General features: G+C 38.4%; 1 protein-coding gene across 2 annotated transcripts in view; it reads left to right on the forward strand.

Moving 5' to 3' along the window:
- The window catches only part of LOC126351646 (sorting nexin-17), a 77,740-nt gene that overhangs the window by 30,736 nt on the left and 33,555 nt on the right, over window positions 1-13,449 (forward strand). For both annotated transcript variants that reach the window (XM_050002623.1, XM_050002622.1), the window contains exons 3-6: window positions 3,988-4,163; window positions 10,388-10,478; window positions 10,602-10,686; window positions 11,415-11,577. In XM_050002623.1, coding sequence (XP_049858580.1) covers window positions 3,988-4,163; window positions 10,388-10,478; window positions 10,602-10,686; window positions 11,415-11,577 — 515 coding nt within the window. The remainder of the gene's footprint in view (window positions 1-3,987; window positions 4,164-10,387; window positions 10,479-10,601; window positions 10,687-11,414; window positions 11,578-13,449) is intronic.

The following is a 13,449-nucleotide window of genomic DNA, read 5'->3' on the forward strand; positions in this document are numbered from 1 at the left end:
CAATTCTGGTAGGAAAAATCAGCAAAAGAATTATGGTTGTAAGTGTTAAATGAAATTTCCAAAGCATTTCTTTTATCTGAATCTTTCAGAAAATTATTGTTAAAATTTACGTAGACTTAATAGTGAGCCTAATTTTTCTAGAAATATTTAAAAATATCCTAGTAGGAGATCTGTATACTGCAATAATTATAAACGAATATTCCCATTGAATCAGTTCCCAGGCACAGGGTTCCACTTTTTGATCAAAGTGTGAACTATTAATTTCAATAGATTTGACTGTAATAATATTTTAACATATGAAACAAAACCTCCTTTCTCCACACTTTCTCTACAGAAATAGGGTGCTAATTTATAGTTCTCTGTGTTTAACATTTGGATTCCTGTGCTTATGTGGTGCTTGGTCAGGAATAACACATGAACTTCATTTTGACATTCTGTGTTGTGTATGCCGACAAGAAATTAATTAACTTTATCTATAATCCTCCACCATTCTGATGCGTCATAGTAAGATTTTCCAGACAAAGTTATTTTCTGTGTAGCACTCAATTACCAGAGCCTCTTTTAAATCAATGTTTTTCAATGAGCCTATAATAACAGGCACCATGCCATTGGCGGTATTTTCAATGGTCAGTTAAGCTTATCTGTTTCTTTCCCTACTGTTGAAGTGTAGACAACGCCTTATATACTCGCCTTTCCAATAGCAGCAATTGACACACCGTTAATGCGAGCTCCACACAAAGTCAGCACCAACGCAGGCAAGAAGCAGGCAAGAATTGGATTAATAATCAATGCAATATTATGGATTGGTTATCTGTTTAATTCAGTAGTTAACATTAAGAGTGTGACTGTAACTACTTGAGAAGCAATAACAGGAGTGAGATGATTTGTCTTAATGACAGTGTATAACAAAGATTTCAGTAATGACCAGCCATATGCTTTTGTCAGGGAGTTTAGAAAATGTGACGTCATTCATGTGTGTGCAAACAGAGGTACTTCCTCAAAGTCTGAACTGCTTTGACTTTCTGTCCATTTTGGTAATTTCTGCTCTATCCAGTATAAATGCTGCTTCTGGCATCGCACTCTCAGTCTTGACACTTTATATTTTCCATAGAAAATTGCAGCCAGATCATGTTGACTTCTTGCCACAACATTTTGGCTGGCAACTGTCCAGCCTTCTTCAGGTAAGTGTCCACAGCTGGAGACTACTAGTTCACGGCATTGACTCTATAGAAGAAATTGTCACGAAAACACATGCACATTGGCAGCCATCACAGGAGCGTCCTATATTGAAATCTGCGCTCCTGCAAATGCTGTTCCATCTGTGCCGCACAGGCAGGTGTGTAAAGGTGAAACTACATGTACGCCTCTGTTGGAATATGCACTCGTCTTACAAATGTAAGATGTCTCCAGATTTGTCATTATTAATAAAATGTTTTCTCTCAGAAGAAATTAAAGATATCACTGGGTCCCAAGCTTTGTCCAGTTGAAAGCCATTGTCATGATTTATAAGATTTTTGTGCTAGACGTATTTCCACAGATTCTTTAATTACTGAATCCAAAAGCATCTTGCTGGGGTCAAGATTGTTGTGGCAGAATAGACCACAGAGTGCCCTATGGTAATACAATGATCAGCTATGGCTGACTTACTGGGCAGTGAAAGGCAAGTGTGGTGCTCATTTGCAGGGCATCTTTCATGAACTGTGAATATTGTCTGACCTATGTAAGCTTTGCCACACTGGCAAGAAATTTTGTAAATCTCAGCCTTACACAGACCCAGATCATCCTTTACCAAACTGAGAAGGGCACTAATCTTCGCCGGTCGCCAGAGGATTACTTTAACTTGATGTCTCCTTAGAATCTTGTCTGCTTTAGATGAAAGGTTCCCAGTGTAAGCAAGGAACACCCTGGATTTGGACAGCTTATCATCTTCTTGATGTAGGCAGTCATGATGCTGCCTCCTTAGCGCTGTAAGAATCTGTGGAGAGTAACCATTGTCTTTGAACACTAACTGTAGATGTTCTATCTCATTGGTAAGGCTGTCTCCATAAGAAACAACATTAGCCTGGTGCACCAACATTTTAAGGATGGCAATGAAGGCTGATGGCAGCTTGGCACTTGCAGATAAAGGTTCAAATGCATTGGCTTATGGTAGACAGGATGCCACTTTCCTAGTAACCAAAAGGTCCAGAAATGGTAAGCAATGATCCTTCTCTATTTACAACGTAAACTGCATATTCTAGTGGATTTAATTCTGATAAAGTTCGCTACCAGAGGAGAGAGACGACTGCTCATGGCAACATCATCAATCTGCTCAAAATATTCATTGTTCAATAAAACGTAGATAGATAACTGATGAAAAAGTGCTGTTATATCAGCCGTGAACTTAATGTTGATCAGTGACAAAGGGTCCATAAGAGGAACATTAGTGAAAACTGAGATGACATCGAAGCTCACTGAGTTGAAGTGACTTCAGACTATTGATAAAGTCAGCAGAGTTGCGAACATGATACCCACACTTGTCCACAAAAGGTCTCAGTAGAGAGGCAAGATGTTTATAGTAAGCCCACGGATACGGATCTTTATCTGCAAGTGTTGAGCTGCCATCGCCCTTCACAAACTATCTGCATCCTCAGAATGTTGTGCACTAGGCTCATGTTGTTTCCAATGTAAACAGCCTCACAAATGAGCTAGAACACCTATAATCAGTTTTCAAAGCTAAGAAATGTGACCAATCACAACATCAATATGATAAGGAACTGCTCAAGTCCTGAGCATTCCTTCCACATGTCGGCAACCTTTTTTCTAAAGTAGCCAGGATCCTAAGGAAACATCCAGTTAAAGTATACTTCTACCACCAATGAAGATTTATGCCCTTCTTGTTCAGTAAAGGACAATCTGGCCCTGCAGAAGGCCAGGATTTACAAAATTCCTTGCCAGTGTTGTGAAGCTTATATAGGTCAGACGGTATCCACAGTACATGAAAGGTGCATTGAAAATGAGCACCACACTCACCTTTCACAGCTCAGTAAATCGGCCATAGCTGAGCATTGTATTACCATAGGACACTCTGTGGACTATTCTGCCAGAATAATCTTGATCTTAGCAAGATGCTTTTGGGATTCAGTAATTAAAGAATCTGTGGTGATACAACCAGCACAAAATCTTATAAACCATGACAGTGGCTTACAACTGGATGAGGCTTGGAACCCAGTGAACTCTTTAATTTATTCAGAGAGAAAAAAATTTATTCATAATGACATGTCTGGTGACATCTGATGTTTGTTTTTAGCAGCGCGAGTGCGCATTCTGAGAGAGGGTGAACATGTAGTTTCACCTTTACACACGCACCTGCACGCCCCATATGGAATGGTAGTTTCAGAGGACACAGATTTCAATAGAGGGCGCTCCTGTGATGGCTGCCAAAGTGATTGCATTTCTGCACCAATTTTTGCTGTAAAGTGACAGTGTGAACTAGCAGTCTCCAGTGGCAGACACTCACATGAAGACGGCTGGACAGTTGCCTGCCAAAATATTGTGGCAAGAAGTCAACATGATCTGGCTACAATCCTGAAACCTCATAGAATATTCAGTAAGCTGGGGAAACTGCTTTATATTTATTAGGAGAGAACAAATTATCATCATTTCATTTTATGAATTCATATGACTAGAATCAGAAAAATACACAGTTAATTCACCAACTGTCAGCTGGTTAAAGCATTTCATCTCACACATGTGTATATGGAATTCATACAGTTTTAAAAGAATCTTCTTGAATATGGAACATTGTGTGGTTCACCAATTTGATGAAGGAATTTTTAATGATTGGTGTGATATACCTGTAGGTCTGCAACAATACATGCCTAAATGATTACATTCTAGACAAACTGATATTCAAGTAACTTGTATCTTCAGTACATTGTCATTGCATACCAAGTAAAAAATTGAGGAAAATTAAGTGTGCATGTAATTATTTTTGTTTTCCTCTAGTTGGTCAAGATCCTCGACTGGTCAACTCTGATTTATTCAATGGATTCCTTCTATCAGCTCAGCAAGAAACAAGTTGTGAGAAAAGCCAAGAAGTAAATTTGGATGTTTACCTTATGAATGGTTACAGGATATTGCTCAAGGTTCTGACTACAGAAAGATCAGACCAGGTTCTTGAGGTATATATTTCATTATCCTTACAGCTTATATCTGTTATAACCACATTATTGTGTACATAACTTTGCAGAACAGTAGTGCAGTATTGCATCAAGTTGTATTGAGTTTTGTAGTTTACTTGGACACTGGGTCACAAACATTTACATTGGAAGCCAAGAAAAATTGTCACTAATAACAGGGGTGAAAACCTTTTGTGCTAGGAAGAGAGAGCATTATTTAATTCAAAGGGCAAGCACTAATTAGGATGTAAAGGCATTGTTTAGGCGGAAAAAAAGAAAGAAGAAATGAATACACTTTACAAGGCAAATTGTATTGAACTCCGTGATGGGAGTACGAGTGTAGGAAATGATATGAAATTTAAATCATTGGCCACTGAATTCAATAAATTATTCCTAATTGCCTATCAAAAGCAGATCCAATATACTTACTTAGACAAGTAATTCATACTTTCCATCAGATTTGTCAAGTGGTCTGTTAGAAAGATCACAAAGATCATTGGGTCACTGAAAAGTTGTAACTGTTCTGGCTGTGATATTTCAGCCAAAATACACTGAAGTGCCAAAGAAACTGGTTTAGGCATACATATTCAAATACAGAGATATGTAAACAGGCAGAATATGGCACTGCGGTCGGCAACACGTATGTGAGACAGCAAGTGTCTGTCACAGTTGATAGATCAGTTACTGCTGCTACAATGGTAGGTTATCAAGGTGTTGGTTTTTTTTTTTTTTTTTTTTTTTTTTTTTTTTTTTTTTTTTTTTTTTTTTTTGGGAGTAGGGGGGGTGATGTTATAGGCGGCACACGAGTGATGGGATACAGCATTTCCAAGGTAACGACGAAGTGGGAATTTTTCTTTATGACCATTTCCCGAGTTTACTATGAATATCAGGAATCTGGTAAAGCCTCAAATCTCCGGCATTGCTGCGGCTGTAAAAAGATTGTGCAAGAATGGAACCAATGACACTGAAGAGAATCAGTCAACATTACAGAAGTGCAACCCTTCTGAAAATTGCTGCAGATTTCAATGTTGGGCCATCAACAAGTGTCAGTGTGCAAACCATTCAACAAAATACCATCGATTTGGGGTTTCAGAGCCGAAGATCCACTCGTGTACCCTTAATGGTTGCATGAAAGGAAGCTTCATGGCTCACCTGGGCCTGTCAACATCGACATTAGACTGTTGTTGACTGGAAACATGTTGCCTGGTTGTATGAGTCTTGTTTCAACTTGCATTGAGCGGATGGACATGCACGGGTATGGAGACAACCTCTTGAATCTATAGACTTGTATGTCAGCAGGGGACTGTTCAAACTGGTGGAGGCTCTGTAATGGTATGGGGCATGTGCAGTTGGAGTGATATGGGACCCCTGATACGTCTAGATACCACTCTGACAGATAACACGTACATAAGCATCCTGTCAGATCACCTGCACCCATTCATGTCCACTGCGCATTCCGACCAACTTGGGAAATTCCAGCAGGAGAATGTGACACACCACATGTCTAGAATTGCTATAGAGTGGCTCCAGGAACATTCTTCTGAGTTTAAACATTTTCGCTGGCCACCAAACTCTCCAGACATGAACATTCATGAGCATGTCTGGGATGGCTTGAAAGTGCTGTTGAGAAGAGATCTCCACCCCCTTGTGCTCTAATGGATTTATGTACAGCCCTGCAGGATTCATGGTGTCAGTTCCCTCCAGCACTACTTCAGACATCAGTCGAGTCCTTGCCATATCGTGTTGTGGTATTTCTGTGCGCTCCTGGTGGCCCTACATGATATTAGGCAAATGTACCAGTTTCTCCGGCTCTTCAGTGTGGTATTGTCTTGTACTGGCTTTGTACTGCCACAGTTGGGTTACCTTTGTAATCAGCTAGTGAGTTAAGGAGTTTTTCCTGGAAGACTGAAGTATGCATTACTAACGACAGTATATAAAAGTATATAACAGCTGACCTCTAATGATAGATCAGTCTCAGTCCTTCCTGTGTTATCTAATATTTTTGAGAAAGTTGCTTACAGCAGAATGCTGAACCACTTTTCTGAGAATATCCTTTTAACAACACTTCAGTTTGACGTACGTAAAGGCTTCTCTATGCAGAATGCAAAATGTGATCTCACAAACTCAATTCTAGCAAAAACAACAAGAATTACACTAATGGCAGTTTCTGTGGTCTTGCCAAGGCCTTTGACTATAAAGATCATAAAACTCTGCTAGGGAGACTGAAATGGTATCGGATTAAAGGCCTTCCTCTTGCATATCTTAAAAGTAGAAAAAAAGAGGATCACAAATTATCGTATGATGTAACAGGAATAATATTCAGAATGGGGAAACATTAAACATGATTTACCACAGGTCTTGGAGGCTGATGCTCTCCTGTTCCTGATCTGCGTAGATGATTTACTGAGGACATTGGAGGGCTGTTCAAAGACAATAATGTTTACTGATGATAAAAGTAAATTGATAAAAGGTCCACACCAGACACAGTCAACAGAATAATGGACCGGGCCACAATTGGTTCACAGCCAGCATCTTAACACTGAATCTTGCATAAACTCATATTATGCTATTCAGGATAAATAAAAATGACTTGTAGATACCAGAAGTAGAGATCAATAAGTGTACGCTAGGTGACAGCACTTTCTGTGTGCGTGTGGGTAATAAGCTGAGGTGGCAACAACTTGTGGATAAGTTAGCCAAGAAGCTCAGTTCTGTTTGCTTTGCACTCAGAAATCTCTCTCATTGTATTGCCCTGCATAAAAAGTAGTTAGCATACTTTCATTCAGTTCATCCCTAAGGCATAATATTCTTGGTTATTATAGTTAAGGTAAAAAAAGTGTTGTTCTACAGAAGTATGCAATACAAATATTGTTTAAAATTGATGACTGGACACATCTGACAAGACTCTTCATAGACCTAAGGATTCTTACACATAAATACCAATCATTATATATACTCCCTAATGATAGTTGCACTTAATCACGAAAGTAAATTTAGAAGGAACTCAGCAATTCACAAGCACAACACTAGAAGTAGAAATAATTTCCGTATAGCGTATGCATGCCTCTCAATGGTTCAGAATGAAGCTTTACATTCTGGGTCAAAAGACTGTAAGAGGGTGCCATTGGACATTAGGCAGGAAATTGGAAATTCTCAAATATTTAAACATAAAGTAAAAGAAATACCTTATTAACCGCTCCTACAGTATATCTGAATACTTGGATTTAGCAGTGTAAATTCTGCGTAACTGCAATATTTTTATTAGATAGATCATGATTTTTCCATAATATAGACACCAATAGTGATCTGTCTAAAGTCAGTCCAGTCCAGTCTGATCCATGAATGATGGCGGTTCACGCATGTCGAGGTGCAAATGGGGACTGCACAGTTGACTATTCCAAGTGTCAGTTGCAGTACATGCATGCACGTGTTTTCTGCTTGAAGAAAGAGTATGTTCTGCAAATTATGTCTCTCACTTACTTATGCAGAATTTATCACTTACCACCACGAATCAGCAATGACAACTTGCAACAAATGGAATCGAAATTCACAAAACAACTCGCTATGATCACATTTAATACTTGCATTAGCTACAGCATTCACAGCAGTGTGCTCAGAACATACTAAATGCTCATTGGCTGTCAGAACATGAGTGATGTAGGTGCACAGAACAAGCCTAAACTTGACCACCATCGTTCGTGAGTGCAACTATTGTGCCAGGGCTGAGTCTTTGGTAACATCAGCTCAGTCTCTGAATAGATCCTGCACGAGACTGCCATTTACTTGGCCACAGACTGGATTCCAAGTTAAAATGCAGTGGTACATAAGTACACAAGGAAGATATTCCTATAAGACATAGTTAATATTAGTGCATCTATGCACTAAATGGAAAAATACTTGAAACACATTTTCAACAAATATTTAGAAAAGTGCCGACACAACATTTGAAACTTGGCTCACTTTGTACACCATCTCGTTCAGCTGTGACTCCAGGGTATTGATATTATGGTCAGTTTCAGTGTAGCCTTCCTCTTTATGAGAGTTTCACTTCATGAATCCTCGGAATAATCACAGAAAGATTTGATGATTGTCTAGCTGAAAGTTCTAGGCATACTCTGGCGTCAACTTATGTCCTCTTTGATGGCAAATACTATGTGCAAACCGATAGCATGGCAATGTGTACTCTGTAGTCTGTTATTGCTTGTCATGGCAAATATATACATAGAACACTTCGAAACAAAGGTATGAGAATCCACCTTTTCATACCAATGTTTTTCTATAGATGTGTGAACAATACATTTGTGGTGTGGTCATATGGAACAGAGAAGCTTGAAGAGTTTATAGAACATTTAATCCCATCCATCACAATATAAAATTCATGATGGTTGTGACATGTATCTTCAAACATTGGGATATCATTATCTGTCATAAGGAAGTTTGATGATAAAGACTCTGGTACATAGAGCTTGAACACTTTCATCAGACAAGGAGAGTCTTACCAAAGAATTACATCTATAAATTGTGTTATGAAGGAATGATACTCAGATCATTAAACTGAGACAGAAAGAGAAGCCAAGAAGCGACTATCTACTTTATGCTGGCCCAGTATGCAGAAAGATTGGCAAGCTTTTACAGAAACTGGGTTTCAGTATACTTTTCCACCGTTAAAAAAATATTCTTCATAATGTTAAAGACAATCTAGGCCTTCAAAGCTGGGTGTATTAGGCATTCCATGCAAAAGTGTCATGTTTTACATGGGCCAACCATTAGAAGAGTCGAGGAAAGATTCAAGGAACATCAACGACACACCTGACTGAAACAACCAAGCTACTCTCCTGTTGCTGAGCATTATAATGAATATGATGAAACATGAGGATGCCAGTATGGTGATGTAAACACCAAGTTTCTAGGACAGCTTAATTAAAGAACCTGCTGAAATAAAATTTTTGGAAATTATAATAAACAGAGAATGAGCTATCAATTTAAATAAGGCTGGGGGTCTCAGTCGCAATTTATTAAGATCTCAGCTTCCACCAACCCAACAGAGCTGGCAAACACTTTTCAGTGAATAACAGTACAGTCTTTGAAAAACAAAAGAGTACAAAATGGCACAGTGGGCATCAGGAGTTGAAATTAGCTATAACTGGCAATACAGGACCATCAATAGTGCAGTCTAGTTGCAGTCCAAGCAGCAAGTACACATTACAGCAAAACTTTCATCACATGAAGAAGACTGTGTTGCCTGTCAAAATATTGTGCATGAAATACAATTAACATCTCAGCTGTTTACTAAGAAGCACACCATTAATCAGTCATGCCAAGAAAGTCTGAGCGATTACAGCATTTGGCGTGTTACTAAGACCCTAGAATTCTTGTAGAAAACAGTTGAAGATGTGTGTCTCAAAGAGCCGCATAGCTTTCTTTCTTTTTTTTCAGTGGTTAAAGAGGTGCTTGATATATAAATATTGATTGTCTGTTTTGTATTCACTGAATGCCTGCTGCAGTTTCTTTTAATCAGACACACATTGTAATCATAAGCAAGGAGATGTATTGGTCATTTTAAAAATCGCCAGATACTTAATAGAAACCTATGTGAACTTCATGAATTAATATCGTGTGGTTCAGATGCCATGTTCTTGGACTAAAAATATTCACCATACCTAAGAGAGTTGTAACTAAATTTAATTCCATGTGACCTTAAGAGATAAAACTTGATAAGAAAGCAAGTTTCAGTGTGTCACTGATACTAACAATGGACAATATTCTACAAATTGCAGTGACAGAGCTGCATTCAGCTTATGAGTAACATCTTGAATATGTGCCTTCCACAGGAATTTACCCTCAGTCCCAGAAATCAAATGTCTTCTGGCTTCACTAACTGTACAAAGATTGTAAGAATGTCAGTGCAGATAGAATTGTTCATAAGGAACTGGATAGACTCTGTTTTATTGGGAGGTAGAGCCAGTCTCTTACCTTTGAAATGTGAGCTGTTCGTCTGATGTTTAGATCATCATCTTAGTTTTATTATTCATTGTCAGTCTGTGTGTCCAGTGAAACCATATTTTGTATTAAAAGAACTGTGATTTTCAAATAATGGCAACCTTATGTAATTTTATGCCTACATTTGGTTTTCAGCATCAGTTACTTAAGTTTGATATATTAGTTTTAATTGGTAAACTTATTGATAGTATTCCAGGTATTAATGTACTCTGTTTTGCATTTTTTAGAAAGTTTGCCAGCAAATAAATCTCCCAAGTGAATATGTCTACTACTTCTCATTGTTTCTCATCAAACGTGAAGATGATGGAGATGTCACAGGTAAGTCAGTCTCTCTTGTATATATCACTTTGAACACTCAAAGTAACATTTCCACTAGACTTAAATATTGCATGTACCATCAAAGTAAATTAAAAGGCTTATTGTACATTATTTTGATTCCAGTATTGCGGAAACTTCAGGATTTTGAGTCACCATACATATCACAGAAATCCATCCAGGGTGTTCATCGTCTTGTTCTCAGAAAAAGGTACTGCAATATTTGGTTTACTGATATCTATTACAGAAAGGAGATAAATATTAGTATGTAACATATGCCTCCCCCCCCCCCCCCCCCCCACATATGAACTGTATTTATTATTAGTGTACATTGTAACGGAAGTTAACATATTCTCTGAACTTGGATTCTAAATATTTTATCTTTTTTTGTATTGAATGTTGTCTTATAATTTCAGCTTTATCTGTCTGTTAAAAGAGTCTGAGTAAAGTATTGTTCTACAGTCTGTTCATCTTATTTTTTGAAATGTTATGGGTGCTCTTTCTAAGAGTCCTTTGCAAGTCGAGTGACAAAATAAATAATTTTGATGTTGGTAATGTGGCCGAATGATAAACTGGTTTAATTAGCTATTTGAATGCTGAAGAATATGAAAATGGAATTTTGGCAGATTATTTTTCAGGAATGTTTCTTTTATTATATGTCTTAAATGATGACAAAACGCAAGTACCAGTGTTATAAGTATGGCAATGGAAAGTTCTGATATAATGTAAATAATGTTTATTCAGCCAGCACATTGTAGACATACTGTGTGTGTGTGTGTGTGTGTGTGTGTGTGTGTGTGTGTGAGAGAGAGAGAGAGAGAGAGAGAGAGAGAGATACATACATATGTGTTAAATGCAAATCTATGTTAAACTGTCACACACTAATTATTCTATTATTCTGTGACTTATTTGTAATTTATGGCTCTCTGTCTCTTCCAGTTACTGGGATCCTAGTTATGACATTGAGCTTATGTCAGACAAGGTGGCTCTGAATCTTTTGTATGTACAGACAGTAGCAGATGTCGAAAAGGGGTGGATTTTGAGTTCAAAGGAGACACAAAAGCATTTGGCATCATTGCAGGCCAGAGGAGCCAAGAAAGAGGTACTTCATTCCCGGATACATTTTACTTTGTCATGCTTCAGAAACATGTTTTAAATGCTATGTTAGTTACATGTTGCATATCAGCATGAGCTCTGCTAGCAAAGACCTTGTGAAACTCATCTTGACCTGTTTATCCACATAGACTTATCGGTCTAGATGGAGATGGCAGCTGTGTTCCTTGACTTTGGAAGGCATTCTGTACAGTTCCACACATTCTTTTAGTGAACAAAATACAAGCTTACTGAATATAAGACCAGACTTGTGATTGGATTCCGAACTTTCTTGCTGATAGAACTGCACATGTCATTCTTATCACCAGTCGAGTAACTTAACAGTTAGTAGCAGAAAACTGAGACTCCACAAATATTGAAAAACCAAGTAAAAATATGCCTTTTTAGCCACTCCTCGTACAGTTTATCAGAATATTTGAATTCACAAGGAAACATCACTAACCTGACCTCATATCTTAAGGGGGGAAAAGCACACTTGTCAACTATCAAGTTCAGCAGTCAATCCCATGTGAAAATTTGGGACATATTCGTGATAGTATGCAGTTTTGACATTCTGAATGTACAATTTTCAAACATCCAGCCACATTGCTCATTTGACACTCCCTCCACCCCACTGCAGCTGCCTAAAGCTCAGAGACAAAGTATTATACAACAGGATGCAACAAATGACAACCAAAATCTCTTTGCAGGATGTTGAAGGTGAGGAACAACGGGGGGGGGGGGGGGGGGGGGGGGGGGGGGGGGGGGGGGGGGGGGAGCAGTCAAGTCTGCTCAGCTAGTTTTGAAATCTTATTTGAAAATGCATGTCATTTTAGATGAAAAATTTGTGTGTGTTTCACATATTATGTACTCATATTACTTACCTCTTTTCACTTAATGTAACGTGTTTGTGAACAAAACTTAAAAGCACAATTGCTAAATTATTGCCTGCCTGGAAGAAACTTTGCTTGACTAACAGCTCAGCTGTGCAAGTGTCTAAGTGCAGATATCATTAGCATTATTGTGTGGCTTCGTGTCATGTTATTGATGGAATGTACGACTGTGTTGACATCTTTCGTCCCTTTTTGGCAAGAGACTGATCAGACACAGTTTCTAAATTAAGCTTGCTCTTATTCATATTGTACACCTCCTGTCTACCAACCATTTCTATAATGACACTGGTGTCAGTGACAAGCTCTTCACATGCAGTAAATATGGCTGTCTTGTTACCTAGCTTTTTAGTTGTAGTAACATGGATTATTATTCAAAACAAAATGCTGTGTTTTTTCTTGCCTTTAAAATGTTTTAGTGCTACCTCCACTGCAGCTTGACACTGTACATTAATGTTATGGGTTGTCATTGTTCCTTTGTGTCCATTATCAAATTTATGGGTAAAACTCATTGCACTCTCTCAACTGCATAGAAAGACAGACATAACTGCATTAACTATTTATTTCTCCCAAAATTTCAGTTTAACAGTTTCAAAAGGGAATCAATATCAGAGAACTCTCAAAACTAAAACTAAAACTACGCAAGAATTCTAAAAATGGCTTTCTAGTCATTTTCTGTAGCAGGAACTTCCCATACAGCCCCCCTCCCCTCCCCTCCTTCCCCTCCATTATAGTGGAGCTCTGGATAAGTTTTAGTACTTGTGATGAACCTGCTGACCTGCCCTTGTGAAAGTAACTGGTGTTCATTGCTCTTCTTCTGGGTTCGCTGGTTGTGCCAATGGTGTCACTGCTGTAAGTTGCCTGTACCCATTTCAGATTGAGCTACTGTATTTGATGTAGCCACCCCCTGGCCCTGTCATTGTACAGGTGCTTGTGAATTGAGCACATAAGCTGCCTCCACTCACTCCTAAGGCAATTTCAGTGGGCTATCA

Source organism: Schistocerca gregaria, chromosome 1 (assembly GCF_023897955.1).
Source record: "Schistocerca gregaria isolate iqSchGreg1 chromosome 1, iqSchGreg1.2, whole genome shotgun sequence".
In the NCBI taxonomy this organism is placed as follows: domain Eukaryota; kingdom Metazoa; phylum Arthropoda; class Insecta; order Orthoptera; family Acrididae; genus Schistocerca; species Schistocerca gregaria.